At 39.6% G+C, this 23036-nt stretch overlaps 1 protein-coding gene across 1 annotated transcript in view; it reads right to left on the bottom strand.

The window, feature by feature from the left end:
• Positions 1–4476: 4476 nt before the first annotated feature.
• Positions 4477–23036, bottom strand: part of LOC120527522 (caspase-7-like) — a 58420-nt gene continuing 39860 nt past the window's right edge. Inside the window, exons 3-6 of the mRNA XM_039751021.1 lie at positions 22741–22869; positions 19530–19705; positions 7391–7508; positions 4477–5060 (exon numbers count right to left, since the gene is read on the bottom strand). Coding sequence (XP_039606955.1) covers positions 4831–5060; positions 7391–7508; positions 19530–19705; positions 22741–22869 — 653 coding nt within the window. The 3' untranslated portion in view covers positions 4477–4830. The remainder of the gene's footprint in view (positions 5061–7390; positions 7509–19529; positions 19706–22740; positions 22870–23036) is intronic.

The raw sequence follows: 23036 nt of genomic DNA, 5'->3' as shown, positions 1-23036 counted from the left end.
TAACCCTGGTTGGGCCCACCCAGGGGTTCACAGGGGTCTGCACTTGACCCTGAGGTGACTGCCAATTCCCAAAGGCCTTATTCCCTTACTCTTGCTGCCAAGGTTTTATTATACAATTATGCGTATTGTGTCCTGGTTGCTGGCAACCCCAACAGATCCCAAGAGGATCTTATAGATTCCTGGAAACATTTCTCTGATTACTTTGAAGTCGGCCCTGTCACTTATTTCTCCATGAAGGGGGCTGGGCATACACATAGATTGCTGGCACTGTGAGTTGTTGGCTTTGAGGCATCAGCCCTGGGTGTAATCCTCCAGAGTTAACCACAGTGACTGTTTTGGCTTCATTCTCTTTATCTTTGACCACTGCTTGTGTCTTCTTGCTTGTGAGCTCCCCCAGCTGGAGCTGAGTCAGCTTTCTTTGGATTTCGTCTTTTTCTTTTAGTCTGTTCTCGTCCTTGCAGTACATTTTATGCACTGCGTGGAGTACATGGTCTCAGAATTTTTTGTGGGGATTAGATGTTGGCCACGCCACATTTTCCAGTCTGCTTTTTACTTGTTTTGACATGGCCTCTATTACAGTTTCTGAACATATGTTATCAGTGGGTCCCCCCCCAGCAGATCCTTCTCTGGTCATCGTAAAAATCAAAGTCAAAGGAATGTTCATTCTTATGCGATATGTTTATATATTTTATCTATACCTCCCATTGATATTATAATTTATCTTTAACTGCTGCCACCAATGTAACTGAGCTTTCGATGATTTGGCTTAAAATTGGTCGTAAATGAAGTAATGAAGCAGAGCAGACTGGTATGGAGAGCACTCCGAGTTTGTTGGTAGTTTGTTCACACCTACAACGTGCTGTTATGAGCGTCCCGGGACAAAATACAGATATGCTTTCCTTTTCTATAACTTCCTCAAGGGGAAAAAAATATACTCTCAATAGGCAGTCTTATAAGGTAACCCCATTGAAGAAAAGTATATTGTTATACTAACAATTTCACTGTTACTGCACCATGCATTGCTGATATGCACACGTAGTCCTCCACCTTGGGCCTTACAGGAGCTCTCTGCATTTTTATCTGCATAGAAGTATGTTATCCTGTCCAGCTGAATTGCTGCGTTGGAGATATTATTGTGGAGCCAGGTTTCAGTCAAAACAACAGTAGTCTCTAACTTCATGCTGCAAATGTAGTTGCAGTCATAGCTAATCCTGCTGATTTTTGAAGGAGTAAACATTGGTGAGTAAAAGCGATAGGATGGTCAGTCTGTTTAGATTAGCTTTTAATCTCGAATGGACTTCCGGTGCATCCTATACTAGATCTCAACAGCAGTCGGAGGCTGTGCAGCTCCTCTTTCATAATGGGAAGTCCGTAATCTTTCAGTCTTTCCAAAATTGCACTTTATAGTTAACAACATCTCTCAATGATACCTTAACATAAGACACTCAGGATGAAGATGACAATAATGTCAACATGCACTTTTGCCCAGACCTTGAGGCAGTGTCTATGTGTGTATATATACTGTATACTGGTAATTCTCCAGGGTGAGGGGGGGAGCCGTCGCTGAACTTGTTCCCTTTATTCCCCACAGCTCCCAGAAACCTCCCATTGAAGGAAACTAGCTCCACCCTTCCCATCTTCAAAACTGACCTCCTTCCGAAAAGCGATCTGAGAAAGAGTAAGGAGAGGGAACTAAAATCGCAGTTAATTGGACAGCCATCATTTATCACTCAGCTGAATTCAAAAGCAAAGGCAGACACACTGAAGCATTGTTCCGGGTGAGTCACTTGATCATTAAGCATAAGAAGTCCTTCCAAGATGGAGAGATGATAAAAGATGCCTTCATTGAGACAGATGGCTAGGGAGAAATTCCTGCTGAGATTTCAGACCCCTGGCCGGAGAAAAAGGAGTTTCTCCTTATCATTAAACATGCAGAATACAAGCAACTTAATAACAATCAATGGCCGCTAGACTTTTTCGATTTGACCAACATGTTGAATGAGCTTAATTTACAGCTGCAAGGAAAAGAGAAAACCATGGCCAATATGATTAGCTCAGTTAATGCTTTCAAATGAAAAATGCAACATCTGTCCTCAAAGCTGGAGCACCTTGATTTGGGGAACATCCAAAACCTCGCATCAGAGCTGGAGACGCAATGGAAGGCATGTGCGCAACTTGACAGCATTTGCTACACAGAGCAGATTGAAATTTGTCTGTCAGACTTTGACAGATGGTTTCAAGACTCCGCTTTACTTGAGCCAATTGCTACATTTAAGTGCTATCCATTTAGGGAAGATGTTTAGGGTGATTTGCATCAGAAATTGCAACACTGTTTCACCTAAAACTCCTCTACAATGGAGGATAAGATTTTGACACGGTAGGATGATATTCAGCTGAAGTCTGGGGCTCTTGGACAGTTTTGAAATTTACTCACAGAGGAAAAGTAACCAAACATGAGGAAATATGCTACCTCCTTGACTGCATTATTCAGCTCTACGTATTTATGTGAATTAGCCTTTTCCCTCATGAAGATTATTAAATCCAAATACTGTAGTGACCATAAATGTATTGAATTGTTATTGTGCCATAAAGGTTATTCAGTTATGCAAGGTACGACAACATATACTTTATGCATATAGCATTTTTAATGTCGGTAGATCATTTTGACTTTGTCATTTTGAAAGTTGCTCGCTAGCCGAAAAAGTGTGGCCACACCTGCCTTAGGGACTGATTGAACAGGCGACAGAGCCCACATAAACACTAAACTGGAAACCAAACAGCACAGAACTTCCAGTGAAAACTGAACAAGCTTGCAGCTTAAATTCAGCCCTGTGACCCACAATTCCATGGGGTCATTAGTGTGCATAGATTCATGTGCACTGGTGCATCCCAGGTGGTTTTTCAGCATGCAGTCCAGCTGCTAGTAGTGACTGCTGCTTCTGCCACCTTTTGTCTGACTGGATCATTGAGCCTAGAAAAAGTCTCCAACAGATTATCAACTCAACAGCTGCTACTTTCAGCTCTCTCATGTATACTCAGCAAAAAAAGAAACGTCCTCTGACTTTCAACTGTTTTTACTTTTAGTAAACTTAATGTGTAAATATTTGTATGAACACTAAAAGAGTCAACACCATAAGACATAAACTAAAAATGTTTCACAATGTGTCCCTGAATGAAGGGAGGCTCAAAATCAAAAGTACCAGTCAGTATCTGGTGTGGCCACCAGCTCCTTGAAGTACTGCAGTGCATCTCCTCCTCATGGACTGAACCAGATTTGTCAGTTCTTGCTGTGAGATGTTACCCCACTCTTCCACCAAGGCACCTGCAAGTTCCTGGACATTTCTGGGGGGAATGGCCCTAGCCCTCACCCTGCGATCCAACAGGTCCCAGACGTGCTCAATGGGATTGAGATCCGGGCTCTTCCACTGCGAGGATGGTAGACAAATCTCTTTAGTGTCCTGCGTTTTTAGGACTGTGACCTTAAATGCCTACTTTCTGTAAGCTGTTAAGGTCTTAACGACCATTCCACAGGTGCATGTTAATTAATTGATTATGGTTAATTGAACATGCATGGAAAACATTGTTTAAACCTTTTACAATGAAGATCTGTAAAGTTATTTGGATTTTTAAAACATTATTCTTGAAATACACAGTCCTGGAAAAAGGAACATTTCTTTTTTTGCTGAGTATTCATTATACAGTATATGTGTAGAGGTGGTAGGTGGGGAGGCGTAGACCACAACCAGCTTGTTGGTAAGGATGAAACAAGGGTGACCACATCCAACATTGGCTACTACAGCTCTGTGAGGACACACTGGCCTCACAAAGCATCAGGAGACATGGGAGAAAAGCGTATGATCAGAACAAAATCTCTAACAAGCCCAGTAAAATTACTATGGAAAACACTTTGGCGAATGAAGTCAATAGGAACAGCAGGTTTTGCTTTTCTTCGTCTTTTTTCCACTGCTACTTTGTGGTTTCCTTAAAAAATACTCCTATTATATAATTTAATAATTCATTTTCAGTGCTTTCCGCAGCCGTTAAAAGTGTCAATATATTTAAAAACAGAATATATTCTTAGTCTTTGGCTATTTGATTACTGAGTCACTTTCTTGCTTCTTGTGCCATTTTTATTTAACTTTACTGTATTACCTCACTGCGGTGGGTTGGCACCCTGCCCAGGATTGGTTCCTGCCTTGTGCCCTGTGTTGGCTGGGATTGGCTCCAGCAGACCCCCGTGACCCTGTATTCGGATTCAGCGGGTTAGAAAATGGATGGATGGATGGATGTATTACCTCAAGTTTTTTGTCTTTCACCTTATCTCCCAGATTTTTGTTTTTTCTTTAAGCTGTTGTTTATCTCATTCATGCCTGGACATTTTGCTTGAATCTAACGTCATCCTGTTTTTTACCTTTAATGTGTATATTTCTTAAATTTTATTGATCTTGGCTTATGATTTTATTCCTCAGCCTTCAGGTTATCCAATATACATTATAAAATATACATTATAAAATCAACCACAATGTTAATGATTCTGGGATAATTCCCTTTATCCATTGAAGCCCAAACATCAAGTTAAACAAAAAAAGTTAGTGCAGAAGAGAACAGGGTAATTCTTTGTCTAATAACATTTGTAGTCAAATAAGTGAAAAAATGTAGTCCTCATTACAGAATGTTTATTAAAATTGAGGTAACTATTAAGGCAGCCTTAGTTTCAAATGCTGTAATTTATCCATTGAGTTTTATTTACTTATTGTTCACTCAATCCATCCTAATTATTTTTATAAGGTGAAACTGCAATTAAAAGCAGTTTATAGCTGTAATGTAAATTTAAGAAGTTAAATACAATTCCTTTGTCAGCCTACTGATGATACATGGCATCTGCCTTTTTGCATGGGTTGGGCTGTAGTAAGTATTTGATTGGAAATTGAAGGCAACTATATTATTAACTCTTGTGAGGATTTTTATTATTTCAAGCCTTTTGCCGTATTCCTGCAGGACTTTACACAGGGTCTGGATGAAGACAGATCCAGAAGACTCATTCCTCCAAGAGAAGTAACCTAAAAAAAACATAAAAAGCTTTGCCTTGATACAATTTTCGTATTAATGAGTGATTGTAACTGTCATATAAGGGTTAAAAAGGAAAGGTTGCAGAAAAGAAGACTCTGTTTTTGTTTAGTGCAACTTGTATGCTGTGTTGTTGCCTGCATCACTGCAAACATCATTAATATTATTTTCTAGCTGTTGTCACACACACATGCACATCAGATGTTCACCTTCCAGGCTCATCAGAGGAAAGCAATATCACCTCAGGACAAGAAGGGGCACTGTTGCTAATAGTATTGTCTTTTTCTGTTCCCTCAGGTCAGAGAAGACGCCCAGTGTGGGCAACTGACTCCTCCCCTTCTGGTCCAGAGGACTATAAATTCAAGGTGAACCCACAAAGTTGTGTCTAATTTGGACATAGATTCAGCCTAGGTCAGAGCTCAAACCCAGAACTGACCAATTATTAAGAGGCACTGCAGCCCTGTGCTTTGTTTGTTTTGTGTCACAGAGCACTATTTCTATTTCAGTTGGTACCATTATTAACTGGGGTGACCAGGCTGGTACGCTGGTAAGATTTATTTTGGATCCCATGTAATTCAGTCGAACACACTGTGCTACCCATAGACATATATAGATAGACGCCGCATTCACTGTGTTGCCCAGTCGACATGATAAGTCAGCGCGTCCACACTATTGCGAGAGGCAAAAGTGCCATTTAAACTAATACAGGTAGACGTGGAACACTGGGTTTTCTGATGAAAAAACAATAACGTTTAAAACAGTATCGTTTACATACAACAAATTTTGGCAAATCGTTTACATGCAATTATTTATATCCATTTATACACTATCCACTGAACATCTTACAGTTATTCTCTCTCAACTTCATTGGTTCCATGTTCACTACTGAATACAATACAAAATATCGCTCTGAACATTTAAAGCTCTCCACAACCTCACTGATCTCCTACAGACTTGCACTCCTCTCGCTCACTCAGATCCTCATCTGCAGCTCTTCTTTCTGTATCACACATCAGACTCAGTGTTATGGGAGCTCAAGCGTCTCTCATAGTGCTCCTCAACTCGGGAATTCTATTCTCTCTCATATACGTTAGCTCGATTCAATAACACATTTTAAAACTACCCTTAAAACTTATATTTTTAAACTGGCATACCAATTGTGAATTTTGCATTGTTACTGCCAGTTATCTTTGTTTGCTAATTATTGCTTTTTGATTTATCATTCTCTTGCCTTAATTTTACTAATGTTGTTTAATTTTACTGTAAGGTGACCTTGAGTGCTAAGATTTTAAAATGTGATTTTCTAATGGCCAAATATAGCCAAAACGATTGTTCAGCCTTACCTATGAAATGTAATCCCCTGGGATCTGGTTTGGAGTGTAGAGCGGTTTGTACAATTCCAAGCAGCACATTATTCATTACTTCACTCCACAGCAGTGCCACTCGCAATATGGCAGCGACGTTGATGTACTATGCTGCTGGTCATGAGGCGTCTAGTAATTCTATGTCTATGGTGCTACCCATCTAAGACAGGTTCAAGTCTAAGTAACCAACATAGGCTCATCATTAATGTTTGCAGTGCAGTGTGTCCATCCAGTTGCTATGTCTCCATTACATGACATTTGCTACAGGGTTATGGATTAGTAAAAAGCATTGCTAATGTTTATTATGCACCCTCTGTTGGATAGTAGAGAGGCATGGCAACTAGATGGACACACTGACAGACATACAGACATTTGTCCCTTTATTAAGGTGGATTTTATTATTGTTTCTCTTTATTTCTCCTCACAAATTTAATTTATAGTACTGATACTTTAATATTTGAGAAATTTTAACATAAGTGGAGTTTCCTTTTCAAGGCAGACTACTTATACCGCTACAACCATCTTATCTACCACAGTGGCAATAATTTTATTTTCGTCAATTTATCTTTGAATTTGATATCTTTATTTCCAACTACCTTAGCCTTACAATTCCAGAATGGTTTAAAAAATCTTGCCCAGATGGGTTGAAATCTTTCCCTAGCCACTGTCTGTCTGCCATTTTCAATTTTTCCCTATAGGCTTATGTGGATTTTCCCCCTCTTATTCCATTTTTTATCTCTATGACAAGTTGGTAACTCAAATTAACAACTCTAAATTGGCTCTGAATGACTGTACAATATTGTTATGGACTGGTATCCCATTTGGGATTCAGTGCTACCAGGATAAATACTAGGACCAAACATAGCTAAAAATAGATTAAGTGGGCTCAGAATAAAGAAGAATATTTCCAGCTGCTGTACTTTATAAGAATGTAAAACATGAGAAGTCCTAATAATTACCAGCAACTGTTGAATATCCACACAAAAAGTCCTCCTCTGGAATATCTCGAAAATATATAGAATTACTTTCCATGGAATCTACCTCAATGCCTGAATCATATTTTTCTCCTCTGCAGGCCTGATGAGAAAAAGAAAAAGTTATGGAGGCACAATGTACATATTAAAATTACACCATTCTATTTGATACCATAGTATCTTCATTAAAACAAATAACCATTAATTCATGCACCCAATTTCTGAAATAAATTCCATTATAGGGTTTAGCACAAGGCAGTAAGCAGCCCAGGCTTGGACATGAGTTAATAAAAGGGTACTCTCAACCCCTCTCTCACTGGGCCAATGGCAAATACAGTGCCCTCCATAATTTTGGGGCAGGCACATTTTTCTTTTACTTACTACCCTGCTCCACAGTTTAAAAATTCAAATCAAACAATTCAGATGTGATTAAAGTGCATGTTGCAGACTTTAATTTAAGGGTATGTGCATATATTCTTGGTCACATCATGTCACAATCTTTCAACATGGTATCCCCATTCCAGGGAACTATAGTATTTGGGACAATTTGTACCACAGGTGTTTGTGATGACTCAGATGTGTTTCGCTGCTTCATTAATTCAGGCATAAGATACCAGGCTAGGCGTGCTGCAACCCTTTCGAGTTTGTAGTTGCTATTTTTCAACATGAGGATAAGAACTATGTCATTATTAGATTGAAAAACAAGAATAAAACCATTACAGATAAACGGTAAAACTGTAGGATTGCCTAAATCAACTGTCTGGAATATCATTAAGAAGAAAAAACACACTGGTGAGCTCAGTAAACGCAAAGGGACTGGTAGGCCAAGTAAGACCTCCACTGCTAATAACAGAAGAATCCTCACTATTTGGCTGTAAATGCCTCTCTAACAAATCAGAAACAGTCTTCAGGAGGCAGATGTGTATGTGCCGTACTCTACTATCTGCAGAAGATGTCATTGACAGAAATATACAGGCCACACTGCAAGAAACAAACCACTCTTTAGTCACAAAACCAAGATGTACAGATTACAGTTTGCGAAAAAGTACTTAAAAGAACCTGCACAATTATGGAAAAAGATGGTCAAAGATGAACCTGTATCAGTGTGATGGCAAGAGCAAAATGTGGAGATGGAAAGGAACTGCCTGAGATCCAAAGCGTCCCACCTCATTTGAATGGATGGCTGCCACAATCACTGGCTCACTTATCTTCCTTGATGATGGAACTGGTGATAGCAGTAGCATAATGAATTCTGATGTATATAGAAAATCTTATATGACCAAGTTCCAGTAAATGCCTCCAAATTCATTGGATGGTGCTTCATCCTACAACAAGATAATGATCCCAAACATGCTGCTAAGGCAGTACAGGAGTTTTTCAAAGCAAAAAAATTGAAAAGTCCTAAATGACCAAGTCAGTCACCTGATTTCAATCTAATTGAGCATGCCTTCCATATGCTGAAGAGAAAACCTAGGGGATATGCCCCCAAAACAAGTAAGAGCTGAAGAAGGCTGCATTTAGAAGCTTGGCAGAGCATCACTGGAGCAGATACTCAGCACCTGGGGCCTCATGTATAACATCTTGCATAGAATTCACACTAAAACAAGGTGTGCTGAGAAATCTAAATAGGTTGAAATCAAACAAATCACCAGGACCAGATAATACTTACCATCGAGTTCTTAAGGAGGCTAGTGAGTACATATATAAGCCCTTGACACATATTTTTAGGAAGCCACTGCACACTGGAGAGATTCCGAAGGACTGCAAAATGGCAAATATCATCCCATTATATAAAGAGGGTGACAGGGCACATAGGAAGTAAAAATGTTAGGTTTGAATACACATTGGGCGGTTGTAAAATCGAGAGTACACCTTATGAGAAGGATTTAGGAGTCATAGTAGACTCTAAGCTATCAACTTCCCGACAGTGTACAGAAGCCATTAAGAAGGCTAACAGAATGTTAGGTTATATAGCACGATCTGTGGAGTACAAGTCCAAGGAGGTTATGCTCAACCTTTATAATGCACTGGTTAAGGCCTCATCTTGAGTACTGTGTGCAGTTTTGGTCTCCAGGCTACAAAAAGGACACAGCAGCGCTAGAAAAGGTCCAGAGAAGAGCAACTAGGCTGATTCCAGGGCTTTAGGGGTTGAATTATGAGGGAAGATTAAAAGAGCTGAGCCTATACAGTTTAAGCAAAAGACGATTAAGAGGAGATATGATTAAAGTGTTTAAAATTATGAAAGGGAATTAGTACAGTGGACCAAGACTGTTATTTTAAAATGAGCTCATCAAGCACATGGGGACACAGTTGGATAAATTTTGCACAAACATTAGGAAGTTTTTCTTTACACAAAGAATGACAGACACTTGGAATAAGCTACCAAGTAGTGCGGTAGACAGTAAGACGTTAGGGACTTTCAAAACTCAACTTGATATTTTTTGGAAGAAATAAGTGGATAGGACTGACGAGCTTTGTTGGGCTGAATGACCTGTTCTTGTCTAGATTGTTCTAACTAGAAATGTGCATACTCACAAAAAAATTCAGATGCATAAAACTGCTTAAGCAAAGTTTTATGCAATTTCCCTTTATAAATCACAATCAACATGAATTTTATTGCACATGCACAAGCCTGCAGCCCCATTCCACTTCTCCCAGAATTTTAAATATTTGAATATGCAAATTAATATAAATAGCCCCGTCCATTCACTGTTTTGTTAAAAGACAATGGCAAAAGCACATGTAAAAAAGAAGAATTTCAGTTAATGTGAAATGGAGGTTCTGCTCAGTGAAGTGAAGGTAAGGAAAACAGTGGTATAAGCAACAAATGGAAATTGATGGAGAGGCACAGCATGGCAGGGGCACTCAAAAATTCAAGTTCAAGAAAGTCACAGTGCCCAAAATAAAAAAAGGAGTGGTCAGATATCAAAGTTGACATGAAAAGGCGAGTCTCAGCCCACCATCTGAGTGTCAACACCACTAGAGGAGGTGGCGGAATTCCGGGGCTCACACCATTTGAGTGGCGAACTGCTGCAGTTATTGGCAGGATACTTCTATATCTCGCCACAACATTAATGAAACACATTTTCACTTTACAGATTATGTTCATATTAATAGAGTGGAAATGATTGATATTGCATAAGCAAATTCATCCTCTGAAGGCACCTTATAGCAATGTGCGTGCAGTAAACCTCTCCGATTACATTTCAAAAACCAGACGCAGCTGCAAATTATGCTTTGATGTTTGCCGGTTCAACCACAGTGTAAGGAAATTTTATATAACTGGATGACAACTGGATAATACCATCCCGAACCGCTGCCATGGTGCAACCCAGTGATGACTGAGAAATAACCTATTGGTCAGCCAGTTCACATTGAAAGCTCCTACAGCTTAAAACACAAGGGTGAACAGAACTTGCAAAAGAGCAGGTAGAGCACAATTCCTCAAAGTCTGCCTTTGTAAAGCCAGTGCCAGTTCAGCATACAACTCTAAGAGGACAGCTGTTGGATATTGAATTTGACTCAAAAGCCAGTTATCATCATGGGGCAAGAAATCAGTCAGTCAGTCAATCAGTCTCAAACCCCCTATATCCTAACATGGCGTCACGGGGGTCTGCTGGAGCCAATCCCAGCCAGCACAGGGTACAAGACAGGAACAAATCCCTGGGCATGATCTCTAAACACATGCACTCTTCTAATTCTTCCATTTGTGATGTCTTCTAACACCAACAAAGCAGCCATGGTAGTTGGAATATCTTGGACATTGCATGCACCATTACATTGTTAAAGACTGATTACAATCAAGTGCTTTAAATTTGTAAATGATGTGCAATTAATTTTGGTGTTTTTGATAAACTCCAGGTCATTGATGCAAATATGAAAAAGAAAGGGAAACCATACAGAAACAGTAGGACTGCTTTGACACTGGCTGACACCCATTTACAAACCTGGCTTAAATGTGCGTACTCATAGTCTGAGGCTGCTGTGAAAATGTGTGTGGCTTTACACCAAGTTTAGTTCTGATACATGACGTGAACGTGGAAACAGGCATACATAACATTTTTGTGCGTATACACCATTTATACATGTGGCCTGTTAGTGTTGTCTATGAATAGCAGACTTAAAGCAGTCATTGCATGCAAGGGATATGCAACAAAGTATTAAATATGGCTGCGTTAATATACATACCATTGTTATGTCCATAACATTATGGTGCCCTGATATGGAGAACAATGTAATTTCTACATGGATTGACCGAAATGTATGCATCTGAATTGTTTGATTTGTGAGCAGAGGGGTAAATCAAGGAAATATGTGTCTTTCTTCCAAACATTATTGTGGGCAGTGTACCTATATACCTGACTCAGATATCTTTGGGATGGCATTGGAGAACTGGTCAAAAACTAAGAAGGCATAGGAAATGTGATCCATGAGCTTTGGAGCGCTGAGTTAAATGCAGCTTTTGAAGGATTGAAGGTTCGCCTTAATATTGGTTAACACAACCATATCCACCTTAATAAAAGTATAAGTGTCTACATGTCTATGTGTCTGTGTGGTCATCTGGTCACCAGCATGTTAAAATACATTACATTTCACATTTCAACAGATGGTGCATCACAAACATTAACACTGTAAATTCCATACCAAATGGCATATAGCAGAAACATATGCACTGCATTTGTCATTTCAACAAATGAAGCATAACAAACATTTGTAGAAATGCATTGTAATGCTCAAATGTTTGTGATGTGCCATATTTTGGAATACAAATGCAATGCATTTTATTAATACATTTGTTACAAAATACATTTCAATAGATGGTGTACTACAAATTCTAACAATAAGGTCTATGCTGATTACTTAGATTTCAAGCTGTCTTAGACGGGTAGCACAGCTAGAAATGGTAAAAGCAAAATCTAATTTAGTAAACTGCTCATAGGCTTCTTTCTTCTGATTAATAATTAGAGTGAGGTTAGAGAGATGGAGAAGAAATAGAGATGTAATGATTTAGTATTCTCAAAATGAGAAAGCCAAGTGATTTATGTTTATCGTTTCATTTTCTCAATTATGTATAGTGCCATGAAAAAACATTTGCTCCTGTACATATTTCCTCTATTATTGCATGTTTTTTGAAACTGAATATTTTCATGCCTTTAACCAAAGGACCTTAACACTGCTCTCGGTGCCGGGTAAGGTCCTTGCTAGGGTCATCCTCAATAGGATCCATGATCACTTGCTCACCTACCAGCGACCAGAACAGTCTGGTTTTATGCCTAAGAAGTCTACCATTGACCGCATCCTGGCATTGAGGGTTCTCATGGAGCGCAAACGCGAGTATCGGCAGAGTTTCTTTGCAGCCTTTGTCAATTTTCACAAACAATTCGACTAAGTTGATCGAGCCACCCTGTGGGACATCCTGAGGGTTCGGGGGATCCCCTCGAGGTTGCTGGATATCATGGCCAGCCTGTACACTGGTATTGTGAGTGCTGTGCAGAGTGGAGGCAGGACTTCTGCATTTTTCCCAGTTGATTTTGGGGTTCGTCAGGGGTGTGATCTTGCTCCTACTCTGTTCAATGCTTGAATGGACTGGGTGTTGGGCAAGGTTGCGGGGTCCAGCGGCTGTGAAGCATCTATTGGTGAAGAAAGGTTCACGGATCTTGACATTGCTGACAATGCTGTGATCTTCGCTGAGTCAATGGAGGCTCTGATCAGGGCACTCGAGAGACTGAGTGAGGAGTCTGAGTGTCTGGGCTTGCAAGTGTCCTGGATAAAAACTAAGATCCAGGCCTTTAATGAGCTCTTGGGCACAGTCATCAGCAGTGTGTCTGTTTGCGGAAACAGTGTTGACCTTATTGAGGGGTTTACTTACCTTGGCAGTGACATTCATGTCTCTGGTGACTCTTCCTATGAAGTCAGTAGACGGATTGGGAGAGCATGGGGGGTCATGAGGTCACTGGAAAGTGGTGTGTGACGCTCCCAATATCTATGCAAAAGGACGAAGGTCCAAGTCTTTAGAGTCCTGGTGCTTCCTGTCTTGCTACATGGTTGCGAGACATGGATGCTACTTAGTGATCTGAGACGAAGACTGGACACATTTGGTACTGTGTATCTCCGGAAAATACTTGGGTACCGTAGGTTTGACTTTGTGTCGAATAAGCGGTTGCTCATGGAGTCCCGAAAGAGGCACATTACTTGCATTGTGATGGAGTGTCAGTTACAGCACTACGGCCATGTGGCGCGTTTCCCTGAGGATGATCAGGCGGATAAGATCCTCATTGTTGAGGACCCATGTGGCTGGACCAGGCCAAGGGGTCGCCCACGTAACACCTGGCTGCAGCAGATAGAGGGTCATTTCCTGATAGTGGGACTGGACCGCGTGTCTGCATTTGCAAACCGAGATCCTGAGTTGTTTCATTGTGTAGTGGGTGCAGCAACAAACTGTTCCATTGCATGCTCCCCAACTTGACTTGACTTGACTTTAACCAAAATTCAATATTAGAGAAGGCATGCAAATGAACAAACCTATAGAAGAATTAGACTTCATTTCAGTGTGAAATGCCACTATGGTTTGCTCTGCTGCTTCACAGCTACAGGATTCTAAATTCAGTTTGCAGCCTTGTCACTGGCTGTGTGAAGTTTGCATGTTCTCCACCTGTCTGGGTGGAATTTCTCCAAATTCTCCAGATTTCTTGAGCAGTCTAAAGATGTACAAGTTACGGCGATGGTAGATTCTAAATTATCACTGTGTGAGTTAGTATGCATTATCTTACTGGCCTTTCATAATAGCCAAATTTAGTACAGAATATTATCATGTTCATATGAAGCTGAAAGTTGGTACGGACACTTTCCTTTTATTAAAAGGGTTGTCTTGAATGGATCGTACTGCATAGGTAAGGTAAGGTAAGGATAGATCCTATTCAATTTTGGGTATAAAATATTTGCTCCAAGGCCTTTACAAAAAAAATACAAATAAATTGACAAGGATTGTCCATTTTGTTTGAGTACAATTAAAGTCTAAGCAATCCTGTACTTAACTACTGATATGGGGAATTGTGTATTCATTTGATTCTCTTTTGAAGGGGATCTGCAAAATTAAGAAAGACAAACATTCACTTTGTTAAGGATGTACATTTCTTTGCAGATGTATGCCACACAGCTCAAACACTAAATAAAAAGCTCAGGGAGGAGAATAATGTGCTTATCAATTCCCATCACATGCCAATAAAGAAGAAGTGTCTCCTGAATTGTGTAGTGGTGAGCCTTACTGTAAAATAAAGTATCAGATAACATTTATACGGTTGTCCATTGAATCCAAAGGTGAAGTCCATCCATCCATTATCCAACCTGCTATATCCTAACTACAGGGTCACGGGGGTCTGCTGGAACTAATCCCATCCAACACAGGGCACAACGCAGGAAATAAACCCTAGGCAGGGCGCCAGCCCACCGCAGGGCACACATACACACACACACACACCAAGCACACACTAGGGCCAATTTAGAATCGCCAACGCACCTAACCTGCATGTCTTTGGACTGTGAGAGGAAACCGGATCACCCGGAGGAAACGCACGCAGACATAGGGAGAACATGCCAACTCCACGCAGGGTGGACCCGTGAACAAAGGTGAAGTGTGAAAGGAAAATATTCCTTCAAGGTGCAAAAAGTGTAACATCTGTGTGCTGTGACAGAGATACTGAGAAATAATAGTCATTTTATGGCACCCTTCAATGGGAATTTTCATTCTTCTAGAGATAGCATTCATTGTCCATCAAATGATTAGCAGTATTATCGTGTATATGACCAGGTATTGTTCAGATGTCATTGTCTTACCATTATACAATAATAAGCTGAAGGGAAGCACATTACATAATGTGATGGTTAGCTAGGTGGGGGCAGATAATTGCAGATAATGTAGGTAGAACACGTTAAATGCAGAGCTCAGAAGACTGCTGTTTTAAGTAAACAGAGCAAGCCCTGGCAGGGATAACATGGGTCATGTTATGATAACAAGTAGAATACCACTAGGTGGCAGCTCATACTAGTGTTTCAAGGGCACAAAAACAGTAATTGATAAGCAGCGATTGTGGTAAAGCGGTTCTGCGGCTTAAAAAAAAAAGGGCCAGCTTTTAAATCTGTATAGCCGTGTCGTTCTCTGTGGGCACGATTGTGTGACCGTGGGGAGTTAATGAGGTAGTTGGAGAGAGGCGCACCTGTACGAGTCGGTGCGATCGTTCTCAATTGCTTCATTGGCTTCCTGCAGTATGTAATTAAGGTGCTGCGCCCACGGAGGGGGTATGTATATATACGGGTCAATGGCAGAAAAAGGGGGTGGATGGAGAGAAAGATCGATCAAAGGGAGATGAATAAATGAAGAAAATGAAAGAGGTTAGAAGACGTGAAGAGCCATCTTAGTTGCTACAATGTGGCCGCCTGTAAGGAGGAGACAGCACGAGCTGTGGCCCCGCAATTGAGCATTAGGTTGTGGCGCTGTAGAGGCTAGTTTCTCAGATGGTCTGGCAGTGATGTCCTTAATGGAAGCCAAGAGGTCGACCTAAAGGAGCTTGTGGCTGTTGGGTCTCCGCCGGCTGCGGGAGTAATGGGTGAGCCGGGGAGAATGACAGACGGAGGTGAGCTAAGACCGGGAAGAGTGAGACTGCATTTTTAACATCAGGTTTTATCAGATTTATTTATTGTTTTTATCACCACTGAACACTTGTTTTTATGGATTATTTATTGAACCAGATGCACTGCACTTTTTGTTTGAACACTGTTTTGTTGGTTTTAATAAAAGCACTTTGGCACTTTTTGGAAATATCCCCTGGCTTCATTTGAGAAGTGTCCTCATTTCTGGTTCAGGGCTCCCAAATGCAAGGTGGGATCATGGAGCGAACCCACATCATCACAGCAATAGGGACCTCCTATGCAGTACTGTTCTAAAGAGTTGCATACTGTGTCTGGAGAAGGGCAGGCTAGTAGAGGTTGGAAGATTAAGGCTAGAGGAATATGCTGTCTGAGAGGACTCTAGGAAGATGGCCTCAGGTTTCCAGGAGACATTTTTGGCTTAATAAATGAATAGGGAGTGGGGGGGGGGTGGTTACCTAAGGGCTGGTTTATACTTCATCCTCAGAACACGTACGTTCATGTGTCATGGCTGCCATGTGTTCCCAGCGTTCATTTGACGCTTGCTCTGAGCACATCCTCAGAAATTAACATGACGTGTGCACAAATTGCAATACCAACAAAAAATAAGTTTTGAATTGCTCACACACCATCTTCTGTGCCGTACTTTTTTGTCGCACCTTCACAACAGCATCAGAGTATAAGGCAGCATATTTGAGCCACAAAGAAAAAAAAAATTAGGGGTACAGTGAAAAGGCCTACTTTGTGATTAAAGTGATTAATCTCTAAATTTCCGCTTTAATCTCATAGTTTATTTTGTCATTAAAGTAGACCATCGTAAAAGTCGTCTTAAAACCGACCTAGTTGTTAACCACTATGTGCTTCTGGGGCTTTCTCCTGATGACTGCAGCGGTAAGCAGCAATTGCCACACAGAACACATTAAATGTATGTTATTCCAGCTCTTTGCACGTTTAGAATCCTTAGATGTACTATATACTTGATATCACTTCCAAGATGAAATGCATTAAATAATATACTGTATATTACATTTTACAGATAAATTGTTAAATTCATTTACATGAGTACTGTTAATATTTACACATGTGGGGAAGGCATAGTGGTGGAGCGGCAATGCTGCTGCCTCACAGGGAGTCGCATCCCTGGGTTCCCTCCCTGGAGGTAACTTGTTTTCTTGGTGGGTTTCCACAGTGTGCTCCAGTTTCCTTCCAAAGACATGCAATTTTGGGGATTTGGTGACACTAAAATGCTTTTAGTGTTTGTGTGTGCTTGTATTCACCTTGCAATGATCTGATGGCCCATCCAGGAATTGTTTCTGCCTCGTGCCCTATGCATGCTGGAATGGGTGTATCCCTGGATTGATGGATTTAATCATTAAACATCCATCCTTTTCAGAGATATTGTGGCAAGGTGTCCTTGGAATTTAATGGACGTTTCAGGCAATTCACAACACAGTGAAGCTGAACATTTTGTCACCATGATGATGTCTCGCACTGCTACCTGAGGAATCTTCCAGATTTAAATAAAGTTTGCACGTAAGTATAAACAGTACAATGCTTGCGTAGCAGAAGCGTCCTCAGTATATGAAGTATAAACCTGGCCTAAGAAGTGATACTTTGATGAAGCCTAAAAACTCCTTCAGGTCAATCCATACAGGGGCATAGAGTCAGGAGGAATAACAAATGGGAGCAGAGGCCAGCGGGTCAAGGTGAAAGGGCACAAGTGATGAGAAAGAGAATTGTTTTTGATAGTTAAAAATATGGAAAGTTGAGCAGCCACCATACCAAATAGGCAGGAAGCTAACCTCTATAGGAAAGACCAGACAGACATTATGGTTTTTATTTTCATTGTGTGTTCATTTTATACTTTTCCACTACTCTTTCTGATCACCCAATCCCACACGTTTATTATTTATAATAAAGGCACCTTCCAATGTCTACAGTATAGGACAGACTGGCATTACCCATCTTGCTTTGCTCTGGTATACAAGTTATTGGCTGAAGAAGCAGCTGCTAGACCCTCTTTTTATCATTCCCTAGACTTTGTTTTAAAAGGTTTTTGAGGGTTTGTTTTAAAGAGACTGCTTCATGCCATTGTTTTAACCTTGTTGTTTTAAAAGGTTTTTTCTATTGAATTTTAACCTCCACCCTTTCACGTTTTAATGGATTATTTATTTAATGAAGACTTTTAGTGATAAACTGCACTATTTATATGAACACTTTGTTTTTGGTTGCTGGTTTTTAAATAAAAGCAATTGGCACTTTTGCACAATCCCCTTGCTTCATTGTTTGTGCCTCACTGTACAGCTCATCGATGACATTGCCAACGGTGTCGGATTCAATGACTCCCAGAAGCTGAATGGGAGCGTGGAGCGAACCTGCATTGTCACAGTGCTGGAGAAAGCCGACTCAGAAAGATTAGAATAAAGCATCACCTACACCTGGAGTCAACAGGAGCAAAACCATAAGTACACCTACTTTGATTCTAAGAACTATTAATTGCAACTTAGTTGTAAGGATAAAGCCATAATATATTTTGTTTATTGGCATTACTTTAACTGAAAAGTCATAACCTTTGTGAAAGATACATTTTAGCTGTGATGAGTTTCTCTTCCTAAATTCAAAAAGACAGTTCAGAACAGCTTCTCTCTCACACATGCAGAGGAGCTTCATGGGTATAAACCAGAAAAGGCTAACTGTGAGCAAATTGTCACCTTCATGGTGCAGATGCTATAAACTTAATAACTAGCTAAAGAAGTTATCCATCTTGACCTCACTGACTGAAAGATCAGAATTCATAAATTATCTGACTTCTTCTATAGGAGAGATAAACTTTGCATAAATCCATGTTTTGTGTTTGTATTTGTTATTGTCCTTCATCTATATATCTATCTATAGATACTACATATCTATCTATATACTTGCATATATCCATTTTCTATTATCCTTATGTTATGAATAAACTGTTATTTGATTTATTGCATTAAGCATTTTGGGGTTATTTGTTGAAAAATAGTCTTCACAGTGCTGATGGCAGAAACTAAATCACTAGCTAAAGAACTTATCCATCGTAACCACATTAATTTGAAAATCAGAATACATAAGTTACGTGCCGTTTTCTATAAGAGAAAAGTGTTGCTTGTTACTGCCCTTTATTTATTTATATACAGTATATATGTATCTATATATAGATGAATATATCCATCTTCTATTATCCTTATGTTATGAACAAATTGTATTATTTGTTTTATTAGAGCAAGCATGTTGGGGTTATTGTTTAAAAAATATTCTATCACTACATCTGAACCACAAACAGAGAAAGTGAAGTTGTTTAATGTAGACTTTTGCCAATTTATGAACTTTATTCATACATTGTATAGACCTCTTCATAGTTCCAGCATCGTGGCTGGAAAGTGAAACAGAGATCCATCCCACAACCTACAACAGTAAGCTACTGCAGTATTACAAATAGAAAATTCTCTACCTGTATGAAGAATAACTTAGGTTTCCCAAGTAGGCTTGGGCACATTTCTCCTGTAAACAGGTTCAGTAACGGCTTTATTTCCACCTCATGATCTGTTCCATGGATATATCCTTCATCACCATGGCTAAGCAGGATGCAGATGAAGCATGCCATTTCACTGTGGTCCTCCCTAGAAACTGGGAGAAAGAGAACATACTTGTGATTTCAGGTGACAGCAGGCACAGTTACTTTTCACACGACTATATGTATATCTCTTATGTATATTTTTCTTCTAGTTCGTCCTGCTTCCACTTCAAAACCGGTCCTGCCCACATGCAGCTGACACAGCATTTCTTGATTCCTATTCATCCTCTTCCAAACCATTCCCCACGCTGCCTGCGGCCTCCCATACACCTTACTATTTTAGTTATACTGCGACAGTTGTTTCCTTAGCCTTTGTTATAAAATGAACGACAGTATCTTCTCTGTTGACAGGTTTTTGTACAACGTCATCTCTATTCCGGTATCAAGCAACTGCCTGTTCCTATCAGTGGGTTATTTCTTGACACAAACGGTTGACAAAGGCAATGCACCGTTTTCCGTTCCTATTCTTAGGGCATCGGCTATCTAGTATAATAAGAAAGTGACTAAATGTAAGCAATAATTTGAACAAATCTATCCATTAATTTATTTATAACCCCTCTTAATTAATTCAGGACCATGTAACCCTTCATCGATTTCAGAAACTGCTGTCTTCAGCAATAACCCCATTTACATGCAGTGGTTTGAAGGAATGAACGGTAATATAACTGAGGATCCTTGCTGGGCAATCAAGAGTTAGTGACCCAGGAATAGACTGTTGTTTGATTCTCCAAATGGTCTAAACCTGCTAGGACCACAGCATACCCACTTCCACACTGACATCTTCTGCCAACATCCAGGAAGCACCCTGCTACTCTGTAACTCAGAAATTCCGACTTCCCATTTCAGATGAAACATGGCATAAGAAGATCACAAAACTGATAAGTTCACTGTTCTTCAGACAGTACAGCTTTGAAAGTCATGCCTTGACAAGGTAGCTAGCTTCCTATATTTCAGACTGTTACAGTAAAAATTTGACAATTATATGCAGTACCTATAAAAAGAATTCACCCCCTTGGAAGTTTCATATTTTATTGTTATATAGCATTCAATCACAGTGGATTTAATTTTTTTTTGACATTGATCAACAGAAAAAGTGAAAACTGATTAAAATGAATTATAAATAAGTATTCAGCCTCTTTAATGTGACACAACTAAGGAAGCCAATTGTCACATGATTAATTCAGTGGAGATCAACTGACGGTAGCCAAGAGGATTTCAGATGATTTTAGCATAAACACACCTTATCTGGAAGATCAATCACATGATGTGTCAGTATCGTGGCCTGACCTACACAATGAATGCAAAAAACACTAAGCAACTCAGTGAAAATGAGATTGAAAACCACAAGTCAGGAGATGGAAAGAAATAAATGTCCAAGTCACAGGATATTCCTTGGGGTTCCGTTAAATCAATCATTAAGAAATTAAAAGAGTATGACTTAGGTGTAAATCTGCCTAGAGCTGGAAGCCCACAAGAAAACGTGTGAGAGGCCATCAAGAGACATATGATAAGTCTAAAGGAGTTACAGACTACAGAGGGTCAGGTTGGAGTGACTGTGCATACAACAGCTGTTTCTTGGGGACTTCTCCAGTTGCAGCTTTTAAAAAAATGCACTGAAGGGACACGAGACTCTGAAGTCACATGGAAGAAGATTATATAGTTTGATGAGACCAAAATTGAGCTTTTTTGCCATCAGCCTAAATGTTTGAACACTGCACAATTTTTAAAAACACACTATCTCCACCACAAAGCATAGTTTTGGCATCATCATGCTGTGAGGATGCATCTCTGAAGGAGGCCCTGGAAGGTATGTGAGAGTGGAGGATAAAATGAATGCAGCAAAAATATGGGATGAATCCTGATGCAGTCTGTAAAAAAGCATGCATTTTATTTTCCAGCAAGACAGCAACCTACCCTAAGCATAAAGCCAAAGGTACACAGGAATGGCTTAAAGAACAAGGCAATGTGAAATTTCTGGAGTGGTCAACTCAGAGTCCAGATCTCAATCCATTTGAAAGTGTGTGGCTGGACTTGAAAAAGGCTGTATATTCACAATCCGCATGCAACATGACAGAGCTTGAGGAGTTTTGCAAAGGGGAATAGGGAAAAGTTACAATGTCCAGATGTATAGATCTGATACAAGCCTATCGACACAGCCTCATGGTTGCCAAAGGTGCATCTGCTAAATAATGACTTGAAGCGAATTAATACTTATGAAATTAATTATGTTGTATCTTGTATTTATAATTAATTTAGACTACTTAGCAGAGATTTGTTTTCTGTTGATCAGTGTCAAAAAAGCTAAATTAAATCCCCTGTGTTTCAACATTGTATAACAATAAAATGCAAAGACTTCCAAGGGGTGAATACTTTTTATTGGCACTGTACCATTGAAATATTTCAATTGAACCACCGGCACAGACACAAGGAGAAGATTAAAACAGATTAAGAGGTATCCAAAATGGCTTTTTTATTTCATGAGTTTCTAAGGGGACTGTGTGAATGTTTTAAAATTATTAAAATATACCTTATGTAGAAGCAAAATGGTTTTGGGTATCAGAACCAGCTCTAGTGATTGTTGTAATGAGTCCATATGTCAAAATGTTTAAACTTCATGTTTAGTTTACTTAACAGATCCACAACCTTGGGTTCAAATCATATTTACCCCATATCTGCATTGCTTTTCCACCTGGTATTCATTTTTTCTCCAAATATCCATCATACATGCTTGGCGGATAAACTGCTCAATCTCCAATGACCCTGCATTTGTGTGAGCAGACACTGTCATGGACTGGCACCCTGTACCACAACTGGTTCCAGTCTTGAACCTGATGGAGCAGGAATAAGCACTTACCCCTGTATTGGTAAGTTTGAGGATTACTCATTATTATGTTATGCTTTGTTAACTCTGTTATGTGCCTTAGGAACATGTATATGGTTTTGCCTGTATTTACAATATTATTTTTGTGGTTTTTTTTTTATCATTTGTCTCTATTTGATATACTTAAAATAAAACCCAGTCTTATATATCTGAACAAAGCATGTTCTAAGGTAAAACATAATCATTTCCACCTAATGTAGATATTACCTTTTTTTAAAAGTTGCAGCATTTCAGCAGCTGATAAATCTTTGGCAACTTCTACAGAGAATCCCAGCGCTCCAAAGGTATGTTCCAAAATATTGACATCCTCCTGTGTGCCCTTTCGTTTACCTAATGCTATGAAAGTTTTCAAAATGAGACATTAGTTATTTATTGAAATATACCATGTGACTTTAATTTTAAGCAACATTTTACTTTTTACAGAACTCTAAACTGTCCCTTATAAATGCTGGCCAAATGAAACATTTCTAACAAAGCTCATTTTAAAAAAAAATATTTTTATT

The sequence above is a fragment of the Polypterus senegalus genome, chromosome 4 (genome assembly GCF_016835505.1).
Source record: "Polypterus senegalus isolate Bchr_013 chromosome 4, ASM1683550v1, whole genome shotgun sequence".
NCBI classification, from domain to species: domain Eukaryota; kingdom Metazoa; phylum Chordata; class Cladistia; order Polypteriformes; family Polypteridae; genus Polypterus; species Polypterus senegalus.
The sequence above is the reverse complement of the archived record's forward strand: the minus strand, read 5'-3'. Positions and strand labels throughout refer to the sequence as shown.